Source organism: Stegostoma tigrinum, chromosome 4 (assembly GCF_030684315.1).
Source record: "Stegostoma tigrinum isolate sSteTig4 chromosome 4, sSteTig4.hap1, whole genome shotgun sequence".
NCBI classification, from domain to species: Eukaryota; Metazoa; Chordata; class Chondrichthyes; order Orectolobiformes; family Stegostomatidae; genus Stegostoma; species Stegostoma tigrinum.
This window is the reverse complement of record NC_081357.1, coordinates 8,669,856-8,689,763: the sequence shown is the minus strand read 5'-3', so window position 1 is coordinate 8,689,763 and position 19,908 is coordinate 8,669,856. Positions and strand designations below refer to the sequence as shown.

Genomic DNA, 19,908 nt, shown 5'->3' with positions numbered 1-19,908 from the left:
CATTTATTGCCCATCCCTAATTGCCCAGAGGGCAGTTAAGTGCGAATCACATTGCTGAGGGTCTGGAGTCACATGTAGGCCGAATCAGGACATTAATGCAATCAATTCGTTTCTTACAACAATCAGCAGTGTCTGTATGGCTGCAGTTTGGCTGGCGTTTTATTAAATTCACATCTCACCATCTGCCCTGGTAGGATTTGAACCCGCATAGATTATGGATTGACACGTACTATAAACCCACAGACTCCTGTAGTTACCTGGGCTACACCTCCTCCCACCCTGTATCCTGCAAAAGCTCCATCCCATTTTCCCAATTCCTCTGTCTCCCTAGCATCTGCTCTGACAAGGAGACGTTTCACTTTCAAGCGTCCCAGATGTCCGCCTTTTTCACACAATGTTGTTTCCCCACCTCTGTCGTTCAGACAGCCCTCCACCGCACCTTCTCCATTCCCCACTCCACAGCTCATAACCACCACTCCCCCTCCAAACATAATAAAGATAGGGACCCCCTTGTCCTCAATTTCCACCCACCAGCCTCCACATCCAACGTATCATCTTCAAACACTTCCACCAACTCCAATTAGACCCCACCACCCGGAAGATTTTCCCCTCCCCACCCCTCTCTGCCTTCCACAAGGACCATTCCCTTCGCCACTACTTAGTTCACTCCCCACCCCACCACTCCAACCCACACAGTCCCTTCCCCTGTAACTGTAAAAGATACAACGCCTGCCCAGTCACCATCTCCCTCACCTCCATTCAAGGCCCAAAACAGGTGAGACAGAGCTTCACCTGCATCTCCTCCACCTAGTCTATTGCATCCGGTGCTCCCAATGTGGTCTTCTCTACACCAGTGAAACCAAACGTAGACTAGGTGACCATTTCGCTGAGCTTAACGGCCAACCTAACCTCCCAGTCACTGTCCATTTCAACTCCCCGCCCCATCCCCCCCCAAACATGTCCGTCCTTGGCCTCCTCTAGTGTCACAGTGACTCCGAACACAAATTTGAGGAACAGCAACTTATCTTCTGCCTGGGCACCCTACAGCCCAGAGGACTCAACATTGAGTTCTCCAATTTCAAATAACATTCCCGCCCATCCCCCGACTCCCCCTCCAGCCCGACCTCCTCCCATCCATTTCACCTTCTGACACTCCCTTCCAGCCACCAAATGGATTCATCCCTCCCATCGACCAACCAGCTCATTCCTACCACCAGTGTCCACCTGTCACCACCATTTCACTTCCATCCCTCTCCCACTCTCTTTACCTGCAGCTCCCCACATCCAGACCCGAAGAAGAGTAACACCTGAAGCATTGGCTCTCGCTATTGCCTGGCCTGCTGTGTTCTTCCAGCCTCCTGTTCATCTTCACAGAGCATTAACCAGGATGGTTAGTCAAGTGAAACCGTCACTGCTCCGTCACCTTCTCCTTCCGTCCGACCCTCCTTCCCCCCTTCTATACAATCTGTGCCAGTCCACTGTTAACCTGCTGACAGCTACCATTCACTGACATGTATTGCACTGAATCAAAGTAGGGCTCTTTAGGAGACCCAGGTTCAAGATCTGCCTGCTCCAGAATATATGTAGTAATTTCTCTGAACAGGCTGGTGAGAAAATCTCTCTCCTCCTCCTCCACTCACGCTCGCTCTCTTTTCCCTCCTCTCTATCCCTCCCTCCCTCCCCCCTCTCTCTCCCCTCTCCGTCTTTCCTCTTCTCGCTCCATCTCTCCCTTCCCTCTCTCTCTTTCTCCTTCTCTCTCTCTCCCCTTCCTCCCCCAACCTCTCTCCCTCCTCTCTCTGCATCTCCCTCCCTCCCTCTCTCTCTCTCTCTCTCAAAGAACAATCAAAACTCATTCAATGTGTTAGCTACACTAATGCTACACTTGTCCCCACACCTCCTCCCTCACCCCCATCCCAGGCCCCAAGATGACATTCCACATTAAGCAGAAGTTCACCTGCACATCTGCCAATGTGGTATACTGCATCCACTGTACCCGGTGCGGCTTCCTCTACATTGGGGAAACCAAGCGGAGGCTTGGGGACCGCTTTGCAGAACACCTCCGCTCAGTTCGCAACAAACAACTGCACCTCCCAGTCGCAAACCATTTCCACTCCCCCTCCCATTCTCTTGATGACATGTCCATCATGGGCCTCCTGCACTGCCACAATGATGCCACCCGAAGGTTGCAGGAACAGCAACTCATATTCCGCCTGGGAACCCTGCAGCCATATGGTATCAATGTGGACTTCACCAGTTTCAAAATCTCCCCTTCCCCTACTGCATCCCTAAACCAGCCCAGTGCATCCCCTCCCCCCACTGCACCACACAACCAGCCCAGCTCTTCCCCCCCACCCACTGCATCCCAAAACCAGTCCAACCTGTCTCTGCCTCCCTAACCGGTTCTTCCTCTCACCCATCCCTTCCTCCCACCCCAAGCCGCACCCCCAGCTACCTACTAACCTCATCCCACCTCCTTGACCTGTCCGTCTTCCCTAGACTGACCTATCCCCTCCCTACCTCCCCACCTACACCCTCTCCACCTATCTTCTTTACTCTCCATCTTCGGTCCGCCTCCCCCTCTCTCCCTATTTATTCCAGTTCCCTCCCCCCATCCCCCTCTCTGATGAAGGGTCCAGGCCCGAAACGTCAGCTTTTGTGCTCCTGAGATGCTGCTTGGCCTGCTGTGTTCATCCAGCCTCACATTTTATTATCAATGTGTTAGCTCCCTTTTTTAAATCACCCATTCTTACCTTTCTTTATATCTGCTTCTACTTCGGATTCAACTTTAATTCCTCCTGGTTTGTCATGTTTCTTGCTCAGTCTTTAAATCCCATTGGTGAAAGGGGGAATACAGTCACACAGCCTTCAAAACAGTTAACTACCGAGCATCCACAAACTCCCGAGGAAGAGTACCATAAAGATTCAGAATGTCTTTTGGTGAAGGCGGTTCACGCTGTCTCACTCCTAAAAGTTTGGCCCCTTACTGCGTGATGGTGCCTGCGTTTTCGATGCCAGGCTACAGGAAAGAAATGTCTCATCCCAGTGACCAATCGAGTGACCCCTCAGTGTACCGCCTTCAGAGTGAGAATGTCCTTCCTTCAAAATGGAAGCCAGGACATCAGCATTCCAGGCGTGACCTCTCCAAAGTGAGAGATATTAGCCAGGTCATGGTGACACTGAAAGGAAGAAGTCTTAGTTACACTGTTGGTATAGGGAGGCGATGGCCTAGTGGTATTATTGCTGGGCTGGTAATCCAGATAGCAATCTGGGGGCCTGGGTTCAAATCCTGCCACGGCAGGTGGTGGAATTTGAATTCAATAAATATTTGGAATTACGAATCTAATAATGACCATTGTTGGGGGAAAACCCACCTGGTTCACTAATGCCCTTTAGGGAAGGAAATTGCCACCCTTACCTGGTCTGGTCTAATGTAACTCCAGACCCACAGCAACTTGGCTGTCTCTTAACTGCTAGGGATGGGCAATAAATGCTCCCTGCCAGCCAAGCTTCCCACCCCGTGGAGTAAAGGTAAATACACGTGCTGGAATTCTAACCGTCTGTGAGGGGCTCAGTATGCGGGGGCGGGGGGGGGCTCTGTCTGATCCTTGTTGGGGGTGGCTATGCCACTAACCGAGGTTCTTGATAAATACAGTTATTCGTTTATTATTAAAGCAAAACTTATTCAATGAAGTTCGACAGTTGTTTAACATCTGCAGATAGTAACGTAGAGACATAAATTCTGAGCACTCTAAATATCATCAGGTACACACACACACACACACACACACACACACACACACACACACACACACACAGACACACACACACACTCACACACACACACACACTCACACAGACACACACACACTCACACACACACACACAGGCACACAAACACACATGCACAGACACACACACACACACTCATACACAGACAGGCACACACACACACACACTCACACACACAGACACACAAACACACATGCACAGACACACACACACACTTTCTCTCTCTCACACACACACACAGACACACACATACACACACACACACACGCACACACAGGCTGAAGTACACAGGCACGCAGACACGCATACACATATACACACAGTCACGGAGAGACAGATACACACACAGGCACAGACAGACAGATATACACATACACAAAAGCACAGACACACACACAGGCACAGACAGACACACACACACACACACACACACAGAGGCACAGGCACGCACACAGACACGCACACACACACAGGCACTCAGACACACACGCACATGTACACACAGACAAACATACACACACTATGAGACACACAAGAACTCAGACAGACACACATGCACACACACACAGACACGGACACACACAGACACACAGACACAGACACACACACACACACACACACACACACACATACACACACACACACACACACACACACAAAAAGACTAGCAATCTCTACCTTAAATATACTCAAAGTCTTAACTTTCACAGCCCTCTCTGTTAGTGAATCCCAAAGATTCACTCCCAGCAAAACAATTCTCTCCATCTCAATCCTGCAACGACATGGAGACAGACCAAATCAAATCAGCCGCACTGTCCCTCTATTCAGAGTGCAGTGAAATTAAAATAATTAATGACCCTCAAAATTGTTGCTAATTGCTCCTAACCAGATTCTGTGAATATCTGATATCAGACAAAAAGTTTAAAGCTTAAGAAGTAAATTAACAATTTATTACTAATACAGAAGCTGTAGTCGAGCAAAATTAAATGATACGGTAATCTAATCAATATTTATGATTTAAACCCAATGATCTTTGAATCTAGAGATAGTGGGAACTGCAGATGCTGGAGAATCCGTGATAACAAAGTGTGGAGCTGGATGAACACAGCAGGCCAAGCAGCGTATAATCTAGCCCCCACTCTCATAAAAGCAGACAGACTCATAGAGTTCAGGGATAGATCAAAAGAAGGATAATTGATATGTGACTGGCCAGTTCACTTAAGCAGTCCCTGTGATCTGTAATATCACAGGCACACGCGATTGTATCTTAGATAATAAAGTGTGAAGCTGGATGATCACAGCAAGCCAAGCAGCATCTTAGGAGCACAAAAGCTGATGTTTCGGTGAAGGGTCTAGGCCCGAAACGTCAGCTTTTGTGCTCCTGAGATGCTGCTTGGCCTGCTGTGTTCATCCAGCTTCACACTTTGTTATCTTGGATTCTCCAGCGTCTGCAGTTCCCATTATCCCGCGACTGTATCTTGCCTGTTTTCTGATGACACCAGTGCATGCTTACAGCTTCTAATAGGCTCCAGGGAATATTGGTTTAATTCTTATGACAGAGATTCTGTTCTCCAAACTTTCAAAAAGTTGATAATGCATGGACAACCAGAGAGCAATTCAAGCTCTGCCCTGTAGCTTCCACAACCACAAACCTTCTTTCACAATCCCAAACTAGTGCAAATGTTCATTTCTCTTCCTGTTTTATTCAACCTTATTGGACCGATTGGTACTAACCTCCCGGTGCGGTGTCAGTTAACTGTCAAATATCTGCCTTGTGTTTGAGAGAAATGCTTCTCTGGAACTGAAACGCCTAGAGCTTTATTCCAACAAGAACCAACCTGCAGTTAACTTCCAGGCCTGGCCCCACAAACAAATAACAGTTTGTTCTCCTCTTTACTTTTAAAGCAAGCTGCTGCTCACAGTCCAAAGGTCGCCTCCAGCTCTCGGTTCACAGCTGCAAAACCACAATGATAAAAATAATGATAGTGAAGATCTCAAAATCCTAAAGGATGACCCCTAACCTACCCCAGTTTGAAATTGTGACTCTGGTCCTAGAATCCCCAACCACAGAACAATCTTCCCTACATCAACCCTGTCCATCCCTTTAAGTACTTTGTTAGTTCCAATGAGATCACTTCACTTCTATAGAGAATAGAGTTTGCTCAGTCTGCCTTTGTAGGAAAGTCCACCATCCCAGGAATGAGCCTGGTGAATGTTCATTACAATCTTTGTATGGTAATGATAGCTTTCCTGAGATAAGGGGACCAAACCTCCACACTGTTCTCCAGGTGCAGCCTTACCAAACTCCCATTGAATTGAAGTAAAATGTCACTACTCCTGTACTCAGATCCTTTTGCCATAAAGGTGAGCATTCCATTAATAATTTGCTGCACATTCGCCTTCGCCCACTTATTAACAAGGATACCTGGATCCATTTCTGCATCCACACTTGGCAACACCTTATGCTTAAGAAATGCTCTGCACATCAGCTTTCCCTATACAAAGGGATAACCTCACATTTTCCCCCATTATATTCCATCTGCCATTTTCTCATCCAACCACTAAACCTGTCCAAATATTCTTCTTGGCATTTTTCCTGTTCTTCACAATATACATTTCTGCTTAGCTTGGTATCTTCCATAAATGTAGCCCCCACCTCCAAACCATTGATATGTTTGTGAAAAGGTAGGGCCTAATTACTGATCCTAACAGTCCCCCAGTAATTACAGCTCGCCGGGGCGAGAATGACCTATTTATTCTGGCTCTGTTTTTCTGCCTCTTTGCTAGTTCTTAAAGAACACCATGGTACGCCACCTCCTAATACAAGGACACTACATCCAGCAACTCCTCTTCCTCAATTTTCCAAGCATCTTCTTCAAAATCTCCAACAGGTTTGTTAAACACGACCTCCCATTTCTAAATCCAGGTTCCTGGTGCTCAGTTAGTTCATTTTCACCCAAGTATTAATTTATCACTTTTTTTTATTATCCATTCTAACATTTTCTCTCGTACTGATGGAAGGCTGGTACATCTGCAGGTCCCTGTGTTTGCACTTGCTCCTTTTCCAAACTGTGAAGTGACATTTGTTAGCTTCCAATTTACTGAAATCAGTCCAATGTTCGAAAACGAACATAAGAACGAGGATAATAAAATGTGAGGCTGGATGAACACAGCAGGCCCAGCAGCATCTCAGGAGCACAAAAGCTGACGTTTCGGGCCTTTTGTGCTTTTGTGCTCCTGAGATGCTGCTGGGCCTGCTGTGTTCATCCAGCCTCACATTTTATTATCTTGGAATCTCCAGCATCTGCAGTTCCCATTATCACTGATACAATAAGAACGAGGAGCGGGAGTAGGCCATCTGGCCCCTCGAGCCTGTTCCACCATTCATTAGGATCATGGCTGATCCTTTCGTGGACTCAGCTCCACTTACCCACCTGCTCACCATAACCCTTAATTCCTTTAGTGTTCAAAACTCTACCTTTGCCTTAAAAACATTTAACTGTTTCACCTGGAATTCCACAGACTTTTGATGCGGAAGTTTTCCCTCAGCTCAATCCTAAATCTGCTGCCCCTTTATTTTGAGGCTATGCCCCTCGTTCTAGTCAATGAATTGACTCTGTTAACAGCCACGTCCTTCTACGCTCTGGGACGTAGTCTATCAGTTCCCAGGAACTTATCAACTTCTAGCCTCATTAATTTCTCAACTTTCTTACGAATGCTCATCTTCTTCAACTCTTCATGCTCCCTAGCCACTTAGATCTCAAAGTTTGGGAAATCTCTTGCACCTTCCTCAGTGAAAACACGCAAACAGCTGAATCTTACACAAATTCCGAGTTGAAGCGAGACATTTGGAAGGAGGCCTATTGCAATTTCTCACCGCATCTGACAAAATGCACCCCAAGAACTATCTACCCTTCCCCCTGTGGTGTGCGATTCTAGCCCCACGTTTTACCACACCCCAGTCTGGGAACAGTGTGCCATTTGGTGGATCTCTGCCCTGAGACTAACATTCCCCTGTACCCACTCCAGCTTTAAACAGGTCTTGGAGAGCATCCTGGTCATGGTCCGTTTGGTTAAGGACAGAGTGGGAACAGATTGGAGAAAGGGAAGGTGGTGCTGTGATTCTCCCACAAGGGTCTGGTGCTGAGGAGCGGAGTCCTATTCCTGGACGACCAGCAGAGGAAGCCACAACACCAGATCCTGGCAGCCTGGTCCCAACCCAGTGCAGTGCCAGCTCCCACAGTCCAGAGGGAGGACCAGCAGTACCACACCAAGGTCAATGACCTCCTCTGCTGTGCCAGGGTAAATGCCACCATCTTCTCACTGCCACTCACCTGCTGCACCCACCTTCCACCCAGACCCAGATTTTACCGCTCTCACTGTTACCCACAAACACCTTCCCCTCGCTCGCGCTCAACCCCCATCAACCCCCCACAGCACTAACCCTGTTAGCCCATTGCACTAAAACCAACCCCCACCAGAACCTCAGCACCTTTTTCCAGGTTCACCAGGCACTTTCACCACCCTCAATCCCTCCCTCACCCTCATTCCTGGAGAAGAGAGCCCACAATAGGGTGGAAAAGGAGGGGAGACTGACATTCCAGTCTTCAACCACTGCCAACCCCCATCCCGCACCCCATGAGGAGGGGGTCCTGTCCCCCGCAGGAACAATCTGGGATCAACAGAGATAGCGAGATGCCCATAGCCCACCAATCCTAGTCTTTATCCCGTTGCGGCTCTCCCAGGAGCCCCTGCTGTCAGTGAATTCGTGACAACATCGTTTTCTTTCACATATCACCAGCGATCCCACCATCTCTGCGGAGAAATGGCTGGCTCACCCAGGAGCCTCTGCCTCAGCCTCTGAGGCCCCAGAGGAGGCACCAGTAAGACTCCCTCCTGTAGCCCCCACCCCCAGCCGTCCAAACCTCAGACTCTTGTGCCCATCTCCCAGCCTCCAGGCCCCTAATACCCCCACATTAACCCACACTCCCAGTGGAACACCAGTGTTGGAGGATGTGGGAGTACATGTGCACAGCGACAGTTCTGTTACTGGATGAGGAAGAAACAGCCCAGCCTGCTGGCACTTGGAGGATGGCCGGAGACTGGGCACCAGTTCAGTGCCAGGCAGGAGGGGACTCTGTGATGGTGCAAACCAGGGGCTTTGTCCATATACACAAGGAGGAAAGCGAGCGACAGACCAGTATGTGAGGGACACAATGGGCTCCCTTCGCCCTGAAGCTGCAGCAATGCAGCTACATAATGGAGACCCACTACATCATGAAGACTGATTGATTGTCACGTGTACCAAAGTACAGTGAAAAGCTTTGTTTGTGATCAGTACAGGCAAATCATAGTAAGCAAGGTCATACAGATCAAAAAGCCTTAGACAGAGGCATACAGGTTACATTGCACAGGGTGTGTGCCAGGCAAGATCACCGTTAATAAGTTCAGCAAGATCCAGATACACAATGGTGTTCCACTACACAATGGTGATCCACTGCAGAATGGAGATCTGCTACACAATAGTGATCCACCACACAGTGGTGATCCACTATACCATAGCAATCGAGCTGCACAATGAAGATCCAGCTACATTGATCCAGTGACCAGCCTGGCTGCCTCCCTGGAGAGGTTGCTGTGTGCCAGAGGGAGCCTTGCCCAGGTCCTCAGGGTCTACCGCTCCACACCCCATCAGCCCAGCCAGTGGCCGTGGCATGGGGACTGGCGAACAGGGAAACCTGGCACTTACTCCAGATGCCCTCTCCTAACAGGGAGCCAGAGCAGTGCCAGCTGACTGATGGAGGAAGCACACACAGACACCCTGTCAGAGCTATACCCTCAGGGCACTGCCGATGTCACTGCATTGTACACTCTGAACCTCCAAAACTTGGATATTCAAACTGAGGAGGTCAACATGTCCCCAGTTTGTCTGGGCCACCTCGACGCAAATGGCTCCTTGACTGGGAACAAATGAAAGTGTTGAGAAAAGTTTTACAAAGATTGAAGGGTTTGTCCTGAATTGAGTCAGAGAGTTATAGAGATAGACGACATGGAAACATACCCTTCGGCCCGACCTGTCTGTGCTGACCAACAATCCTGAGCTGATTTAGCCCCACTTGCCAGCATTTGGCCCGTATCCCCCCAAGCCCTTCCTTTATATGTACCCTTCCAGATCCCTCTTAAATGTTGTAATTGTTCCAGCCTCCACCACTTCCTCTGGCAGCTCATTCCATACACACACCACCCTCTGCATGAAAATATTATCCTTTAGGTCCCTTTGAAATCTCTCCCCTCTCACCTTAAACCTATACCCTCCAGTTTTGGACCCAGCCACCCCAAGGAGAAGGCCTTGTCTATTCACCCTGTTCACGCCCCCTATGATTTTATAAACCTCTATAAGCTCACCCCTCAGCCTCCGATCCCCCAGGAATGTTATATCCTGTGGCTCTAACGTGACCTTGGATGGCTGACCCTGTTTAGCCACTTTTTTTATACATGAAGGAAGTGTCTCTGAAATCTTTTCCTGTAACTGCTTTCTCTCCTTGATTTCCCTTGGCTATTCCTTGCCTTTGGAGAAGCTGTGCCCTTCAGTCATGCGAAATCATTCCTCAGGGATAAGTCAACTGTACCTGTGGGTATCCCCTGGACAACGCCTGTCATGCATGTTCTAGGTCACACTCCAGCTGTACCTGATCCAGGTCAAGGACTTTCTCATCAACCTGTTCAAGCATGTTACAACAGCCATCTGGGGCAGTGAGCACTTGAATCAGGGTCTCCTGGCCCAGGAGCTGGGACACTACCACACTGCACCTCAGCAGCTCTAGGATACAGGTACATACCCCCGGCAATTAGCACCTACCTAAACCTTTAAATTTGGTGTTTTGTGAAGAGCTCTTGTTATCTGGCAGTACTGCCACAGGTTTTCTTGCCTCATTAAAGAATAAAGAGATACTTTTCCCCGCAATGGGAATTCTCTGTGCCTCCCAGGGAGGGTGCACCCACAGCACTGTTTCACTGATGGAATCAGAGTCACAGCTTAGTTTAATGTAAGGTCTGTCTGGCCTCTGCACTGTGGACCCTGTAACCCTGCTATGTCCAGCCATCTGACAAAGTGCTCCCACCTCTGAAAGCATTTAGGCTTTCAAGCATCATTTCCACCCTTCCCTGCAACGCCCAGGAGAAGATCCTCTTTAACTATGGCTGTTTAGCTTCCTGACATCTCTCCACTTTCTTGGCTTGATGGGGCTGGTGGAACTAAATAACTTTAGATGGTTGGGTCACGCCGCAGTTAGCAGCTATCCCAGGTGCCACTCGTAGCCTTCCAGCCTTCCATGTGAGTTTGTACAAATGGCCAGGGCCAAATCTGTAAATTTAGTTCACAGAATTACCTCCCTCAGTGTCTCGCACGTGCTGTCCACTCTAAAGCCTGCATGTGGCCGTCAAAATTATTCGCTTAACTTCCTCAATTTCTAGTTATGTCTTTTAAGGCTGCTTCCAGAGATTCTAGACATTCTGGCTGTACATCTCACATACTTTCTGGAATTCACTTTCTTTGTTGGTTTATATTCGGTCAAAGTCTCCACAGAGATCCAGGTGTAATCCTCAAGATCTTCGCCCCTCAACCTGTTCTGCAATCAGCTATTTTCCACAGTCCATCCCATTATCTCAGCTGTCCTTTTCAAAAGGAATAAAATTGCTTCAGCATTCTTTTGAGCAAGTGTTGGGACGGGCTTTTACAAAATTAAAATCTCCCCACCAGTTTGTGAAGAGCAAAAGCCTGCTCTATAATATAAAGGTGCGCAGTATTATGGGGAATGTATTAGCATGGATATCGCAGATTGATTAGCTACTAGGAAGCAGAGTGAGGATCAGTGGGTGTTTTTCTGTTCGGAGATCAATGGTTTGTGCTGTGTGTCAGGGATCAGTGTTGGGACCTCCACTGTTTATAATTTACATCAGGATTGGGAACCAAGTGGAGCGTGTCAAAGTTTGCAGATGACACTAAGATGAGTGGGAGGTCAAAGTGTGCAGAGGGGCACAGATTGAGTGAGCGAGTGAAGGTCTGGCAGATGGAGTACAGTGTTGGTAAATGTGAGGTCATCCCTTCTAATAGGAATAACTGCAAAAAGGACTATTATTTAAATGGTGAAATATTGCAGCATGCTGTTGTGCAGAGGGACCTGGGTGTGCTTGTGCATGAATCATAGAAAGTTGGTTTGCAGGTACAACAGGTAATTAAGGAGGCTAATGGAATTTTGTCCTCCATTGCTAGAGGAATTGAGTTTAAAAGCAGGGAGTTTATGTTGTAGCTGTATTGGGAGCTGGTGAGGCCACACCAGTTTTGGCCTCCTTACTTGAGAAAGGATGTAATGACACTGAAGCGGGTGCAGAGGAGATTCACTAGGTTGATTCGGGAGTTGAGAGAGTTGTCTCATGAGGAGAGACTGAACAGACTGGGACTGTACTTTTGCAATTTAGAAGAATGAGAGTGCCTTCTTACAGAAACACATCACATTATGAAGGGAATAGATAAGGTAGAAACAGGGAGATTGTTTCCACTGGTGAGCGAAACTGGAACTAGGGGGCATAGCCTCAAAATAAGGGGGAGCAGATGTTGGACTGAGCCAAGGAGGAACCTCTTCACCCAAAGGGCTATGAATCTGTGGAATCCCCTGCCCAGTGAAGCAGCTGAGGCTTCCTCATTGATTGTTTCTAAGACAGGGCTAGATAAATTTTTGAACAGTAAAGGAATTAAGGATTATGGCGAGAGGGCGGGTAAGTGGAGCTGAGTCCACAAAAAGATCAGCCACAATCTTAGTGAATGGTGGAGCGGGCTCAAGGGGCCGGATGGCCTACTCCTGCTCCTGGTTCTTATGAGCTGAACCCAGAGCCTTGCCCATCAGAATGTCGCCCTGCCTTTTCCTTATGACCCTGGATTCCCTCTCTGTTTAAAAATCTGTCTGCCTCAGCCTAGGATGTACTTAATGGCCCAGCCTGAATGGTAAAGAATTCCACAGATTCACTCCCCTCTGAGAGAAGAAATTCCTCTCTATTCCTGAAATTATGCCCCTGATTGTAGACTCTGACATAAGGGAAACAACTTGTCCAGCACCTAGCCTGTCAATCTCCTGTTAACGGGGTGGGTTTCAGCAGGGCCGCCTCTCAATCCCCCATATTCCAACAAGTGCAGGCCTGATCTACTCAAGAGCAAGAACAGAAGTTTCTGGAAAACTCAGCAGGCCTGGCAGCATCAGTGAAGCAAAAAGTCAGAGGTAATGCTTCGGGTCCAGTGACCCTTCCCCAGAACTCTAATCTACTCGACATACCTTCATAAGCAGCTCCCCCATGCCCATGATCAATTTTGGGAACACTCCCTGGACTGTATCCAACGTCAGCACATCTTTCCCTTAGATAAGAGGATTAGAACTGTTCACAGTTCTGGTCTGTCCAATGCCTTGTATAGGTTTAGCAAAACCTCCATAGTCTTTGACACACCTTCCTTTGGAAGAGTGGCAGGTATTTCATTTGCTTGCTTTTTGTGACTCATGGGCAAGGATTCTCAAATCTTTTAGTTGTGCAGCTTTCTGCAGTCTTTCTCCATTTAAATAATATTCTGCTTACCTTCTACCAGCCAAGATGCTTGACCTCACATTTCCCCCACATTAAGTTCCATCTGCCAGGGATTTGGAGTTTTCAGTTCACGTGTCTCTATCCCCTAATAGACTCTCTCTGACACCCACCACTTGCTTTCCAACCTATTTTTGTGTCTACTGTGAAATGGGAGAGAGTGCATTCACTTTCCTCATCCAAGTTATCGATCTCTTCTGAATATTTGTGACGCCAGGGCTGATCCCCGTGGCATACCCATTAGTTTTACACCATTTCTTCAGAAAAACAAGTATTTTTCTCCATGAACTCAATGGGGTGGTTTTCTTTTCAGTAATAGCGGTGAAAATAGACTTCCTTCTCCCACAATATTCCAAAACCTTAGTTGTCCAAGTGGTATTAAAAGTGATGCACTTACACAATGTTGTTGAGAACAATTTTCTCTGGGGATTGTTTTGTTACGGAATTCATTTCCCCAGAAAACAGGAGGGTGGGTAGTGAGTATTTTTAAGGCTAGGTTTGGTTCTAGTCCTTAATTATGACAAATTGTCGAGTACAGAGAGGGGACTCGAGAGGAGGTCAATATCAATTCGGCTGTGACCCCCAGAAGAGCAGAACAGACTTGAGGGGCCAAATGGTCTCATCCTAAACCTCATTCATAAATTCCTGTGTCTGTGTGGGAGGGGCTCTGTCGGTGTGGTTCAGGCTCTGTCTGTGTGGGAGGGGCTCTGTCGGTGTGGTTCAGGCTCTGTCTGTGTGGGAGGGGCTCTGTCGGTGTGGTTCAGGCTCTGTCTGTGTGGGAGGGGCTCTGTCGGTGTGGTTCAGGCTCTGTCTGTGTGGGAGGGGCTCTGTCGGTGTGGTTCAGGCTCTGTCTGTGTGGGGAGGGTTCTGCGTGTGGGAGGGGCTCTATGTGTGTGGGAGGGGCTCTGTCTGTGTGGGGGGGGCTCTGTGTGTGTCAGGGGGCTCTGTGGGAGGGGATCTGTTGGGAAGGGGCTCAGTGGGGGTCTCTGTGTGGGGGACTCTGTCTGGGTGGGGGGGCTTTTCCTGTGTAGGAGGGGCTTTTCCTGTGTAGGAGGGCTCTGTCTGTGTGGGAGGGCTGGTCTGTGAGGGAAGGGCTCTGTGTGTGGGGAGGGCTCTGTCTGTGTGGGAGGGCTGGTCTGTGAGGGAAGGGCTCTGTGATTGTGGGAGGGGCTTTGTCTGTGTGGGAGGGGCTCTGTGTGGTTGGGGCTGTGTGTGGGTGGGGCTCTGTGTGTGGGCAGGGCTCTGTGTGTGGGGAGGGCTCAGTCTGTGTGGGAGGGGCTCAGTCTGTGTAGGAAGGGCTCTGTCTGTGGGTGGGGCTCTGGCTCAGTGTGTGTGGGTGGGGCTCCGTCTGTGGGAGGGGCTCTGTCTGTGTGGGAGGGGCTCTGTCTGTGGGCAGGGCTCAGTCTGTGGGAGGGGCTCAGTCTGTGTGGGAGGGGCTCTGTCTGTGGGTGGGGCTCTGGCTCAGTGTGTGTGGGTGGGGCTCTGTCTGTGGGCAGGGCTCAGTCTGCATGGGAGGGGCTCCGTCTGTGGGCAGGGCTCAGACTGTGTGGGTGGGGCTCTGGCTCTGTGTGTGTGGGTGGTCTCTGTCTGTGGGTGGGGCTCTGGCTCAGTCTGTGTGGGTGGGGCTCTGGCTCTGTGCATGTGGGTGGTCTCTGTACTGAGCGTCACTATCAAACTGTTCAAAAGAGAAAGTTGTGCCTTTTTGACTTTGTGAGGGAGGTGCTCTCTGCCTGTGTAAAAGGTTGTATTTTTGTAGGTAGAAACTCCACAGTATGGAAAGAGGCCATTCGGCCCATCTTCTCTGCACCAAATGTCCAAAGAGCGTCCCGCTCAAACTCCGTCCCCTACCTAATCCCTGTAAGACTGTGAGAGGCCCTCAGGCGGCAAATGGTCCTCTTGACTAAGAAAAAAGCATTGAGTGTAGAAAGGTCTCTGACTGTAGTATGGGCAGTCTGTGGGAGGATGTCTCACTGTAGAGTAACTCTGACTGTACAAGGGAGTCTTCTTGTGGGATAGCTCTAATGTACAAGGGAATGGCTGTGGGAGGCACTCTGACTAGGAGGGAGTGACCCTGTACAGTGGTAGGGAATCTGGTTGTGGGAGTGGCTGTCTGTGGGAGGGATGGACTGTGGGAGGGACCGACTGTGCCTGTAGGAGGGTCTCTGTGCCTGTAGGAGGGTCTCTAACAGTGGGCCCCACGCTGGCTCCCTTGACCAGTCGCTGGAGTGAGGGCAGGAAGCAGCAGCCCAGACCCTGGAGCTGGAAACCGGAGCTCACAGGAAGGGTGAGGAAAACACCGTGTCTTTATTTCACAGTGAATCAGGTCGGGCACCTCAGTTCCTTACCATTTCATTTTCCCCAGAGACAGAGAGAGAGAGAGAGACAGAGAGAGAGAGAGAGAGACAGAGAGAGACAGTCAGGTAGAGAGACAGAGAGAGAGAAAGACAGAGAGAGAGAGAGAGACAGAGAGAGATAGTCAGGTAGAGAGACAGAGAGAGAGAAAGACAGAGAGAGAGAGAGACAGAGAGAGAGAGAGACAGACAGTCAGGTAGAGAGACACAGAGAGAGAAAGACAGAGACAGAGTGAGAGAGACAGAGACAGAGAGAGGCAGAGACGGAGAGAGACAGAGACAGGCAGAGAGAGAGACAGAGAGAGAGACAGAGACAGAGAGACAGAGAGAGGGGAGAGAGAGAGACAGTGAGAGAGAGGGAGAGGCGGACAGAGAGATGAACAGAGACAGAGTGAGAGAGGGATCTGGTTCAAATTGAGGGGCAGATCCCGTTCCGGACTCGGTTAGTGCTAACTGAAAGAAAACCACGAACGGGGAAGCGGTGATGAAACGAGCCGGAGAAACTCAGCAGGTCCTGGTCAGAAACACGGAGAGAAAACTTTGTTAATGCTTCGGGACCAGTCACCGTCAAAACATTAACTCTGCTTTCTCCCTCCTGATGCTGCCAAACGTGCCGTGTTTCTCCAGCTATTTCCATTTACCTTTCGGATAGTGTCATTTCCTGGACTCGATTACTTTAAACGTGGACTCGATCTGATCTCACTCCCTGTCAGTCTGATCTCAGTCTGATCTCACTCCCTGTCAGCCTGATCTCAGTCTGATCTCACTCCCTGTCAGTCTGATCTCAGTCTGATCTCACTCCCTGTCAGCCTGATCTCAGTCTGATCTCACTCCCTGTCAGTCTGATCTCAGTCTGATCTCACTCCCTGTCAGTCTGATCTCACTCCCTGTCAGTCTGATCTCAGTCTGTCTCACTCCCTGTCAGTCTGATCTCACTCCCTGTCAGTCTGATCTCACTCGCTGTCAGCCTGACCTCAGTCTGATCTCACTCCCTGTCAGTCTGATCTCAGTCCCTGTCAGTCTGATCTCAGTCTGTCTCACTCCCTGTCAGTCTGATCTCACTCCCTGTCAATCTGATCTCACTCGCTGTCAGCCTGATCTCAGTCTGATCTCACTCCCTGTCAGCCTGATCTCACTCTCTGTCAGCCTGATCTCAGTCTGATCTCACTCCCTGTCAGCCTGATCTCAGTCTGATCTCACTCCCTGTCAACCTGATCTCACTCCCTGCCAGCCTGATCTCACTCCCTTTCAGCCTGATCTCAGTCTGATCTCACTCCCTGTCAGTCTGATCTCACTCCCTGTCAGCCTGATCTCACTCCCTGTCAGTCTGATCTCACTCCCTGTCAACCTCATCTCAGTCTGATCTCACTCCCTGTCATCCTGATCTCAGTCTGTCTCACTCCCTGTCAGCCTGATCTCACTCCCTGTCAGTCTGCCTCACTCCCTGTCAGTCTGATCTCACTCCCTGTCAGCCTGATCTCAGTCTGATCTCACTCCCTGTCAGCCTGATCTCACTCCCTGCCAGCCTGATCTCACTCCCTTTCAGCCTGATCTCAGTCTGATCTCACTCCCTGTCAGCCTGATCTCAGTCTGATCTCACTCCCTGTCAACCTGATCTCACTCCCTGCCAGCCTGATCTCACTCCCTTTCAGCCTGATCTCAGCCTGATCTCACTCCCTGTCAGCCTGATCTCACTCCCTGTCAGCCTGATCTCACTCCCTGTCAATATCCCATTGTTACATTCTAGCTGCTCTGTGTAAATGTTTATTCAGCTGTTGACATACAATTACTGAGTTTGAAATCCCAAAATGACACCAGCCAAGACAGTATTATTACATGCTTTCTTGAATTTATTCTTTAGCCCCCTCCCCCCTCCCTGCAGTGTCTTCACCCTCTATATGCTTCCCTCTTGCTTCAGTAACCTGAGAGTTTCCTTTCTGTGTTGTGCAGGATCAGTGGTTATTGTCTGAATGGTCAGACTGCAGAATGAACAGTCCGTCTGCCCGGGAGTGATCAGCAGGGGTTTTGTTAGAGGCTTGTACAAGTGGTGCATGAATGATCAAACCCAGTGATTTATTACAAGATAAAAACTGAAAGAAAAATCAGGAACAAAAACAAAGTTGCTGGAAAAGCTCAGCAGGTCTGGCAGCATCTGTGAAGGAGAAAACAGCTAATGTTTCTGGTCTGGTGACCCTTCCTCAGAACTGGAACATTAACTCTGTTTTCTCCTTCACAGATGCTGCCAGACCTGCTGAGCTTTTCCAGCAACTTCTGTTTTTGAATTATTACAAGAAATGAGCAAAGCTGACTCATTTGTGCTTTGTTAAAATGGTAATCAACAACAAAGTATAGTAATGGAGGGATTTGCAGATACAATTTAAAGTGGACAATCAGGGGCTTATGTCCTAAAGGTTCTGTAATGTGCAGTGTTATGCGTCTCTCAAGGTGAGGAACCCAGTCTTCTTTTCACCTTTAGTCTATACTCCCATCATTCCTGTCAGCTTTGTGCCAGCTCCACACGTTCCCACATACTTCAAAGACCAGCGTACACAAGGTGTGGCACGATGCAGGAGAGTACAGTTCTCCCCTCAAGCATCTCAACAATGTGCACAGCCCAGCCGGTAAGGTAGGGCAGTAGGGACGAAACATTCAGATGAACAGAGCGGAAGAGAGACAAGTCAAAATCCGATTCAAAGGCAGTCAGTTGAGATGCTGACAGCTCCACTCAGGGTCTTGGTTTAGCGTGGAGTATGTTTTTAATGTTAGGAAGCTGACTGTCTCGTGTGGAGCACCCAGCACAATGCAGTTCTGATAGTCTCCCAGTCACTCATTTCCCTCCAGTGGAACACGGCTGACCTCTAGTGGCAGTGATATTCATTTACAGGCTGTGGGCATTGCTGGAGGGTGCAGAGGAGAGGGTTAACTATTGAGCACGTACAGAGAAAGTTTTGTCAGTGATGATGCAGAGATAAAGAGGCAGGAACAGAAACACACACCTTGTTCTTTGCTGGAAGGTAGAACATTGATTGCATATAAATAAAGATTTACTTCACAAACCGTCAGACACCAGCCAGAGATAATGGGAACTGCAGATGCTGGAGATTCCAAGATAATAAAATGTGAGGCTGGATGAACACAGCAGGCCAAGCAGCATCTTAGGAGCACAAAAGCTGACGTTTCGGGCCTAGACCCTTCATCAGAGAGGGGGATGGGGGGAGGGAACTGGAATAAATAGGGAGAGAGGGGGAGGCGGACCGAAGATGGAGAGTAAAGAAGATAGGTGGAGAGAGTGTAGGTGGGGAGGTAGGGAGGGGATAGGTCAGTCCAGGGAAGACGGACAGGTCAAGGAGGTGGGATGAGGTTAGTAGGTAGCGGGGGGTGCGGCTTGGGGTGGGAGGAAGGGATGGGTGAGAGGAAGAACCGGTTAGGGAGGCAGAGACAGGTTGGACTGGTTTTGGGATGCAGTGGGTGGGGGGGAAGAGCTGGGCTGGTTGTGTGGTGCAGTGGGGGGAGGGGACGAACTAGGCTGGTTTAGGGATGCAGTAGGGGAAGGGGAGATTTTGAAACTGGTGAAGTCCACATTGATACCATATGGCTGCAGGGTTCCCAGGCGGAATATGAGTTGCTGTTCCTGCAACCTTCGGGTGGCATCATTGTGGCAGTGCAGGAGGCTCATGATGGACATGTCATCTAGAGAATGGGAGGGGGAGTGGAAATGGTTTGCGACTGGGAGGTGCAGTTGTTTTTTGCGAACTGAGCGGAGGTGTTCTGCAAAGCGGTCCCCAAGCCTCCGCTTGGTTTCCCCAATGTAGAGGAAGCCGCACCGGGTACCAGGGACACCAGCCAGAGAAAGGTGAACCCCAAAACATTCTCAGTAGGACTCGATCTCCCCAACTTGAGAAGGTGGTGTGTGGCTGCCTCTTTGAATCGCTGCAGTTTGAATGATATATAAACGGCCCCGGTTCTGTTTGACGTTTTGATTTTGATCCAGGAACAGAGAGGAAAGAAGCATTTGATTCTGGTCTTCTTACTTTAGGAAGGATGTTGTGAAACTTGAAAGGGTTCAGAAAAGATTTACAAGGATGTTGCCAGGGTCGGAGGGTCTGATCCGTAGAGAGAGGCTCCCTGGAGCGTTGGAGGC

The 19,908-nt window shown here is 49.2% G+C and overlaps 1 protein-coding gene across 5 annotated transcripts in view; it reads left to right on the top strand.

Annotated features, from left to right (window-relative positions):
• Nucleotides 1-19,908, top strand: part of LOC125452346 (sushi domain-containing protein 4) — a 218,145-nt gene that overhangs the window by 174,335 nt on the left and 23,902 nt on the right. The window contains exon 11 of one of the 5 annotated variants that reach the window (XM_059645151.1): nucleotides 6,577-6,680. The exons of 2 other annotated variants lie outside the window; for them this stretch is intronic. In XM_059645151.1, coding sequence (XP_059501134.1) covers nucleotides 6,577-6,680 — 104 coding nt within the window. 2 more of the 5 variants (XM_059645146.1, XM_059645148.1) reach the window with 2 other exon arrangements.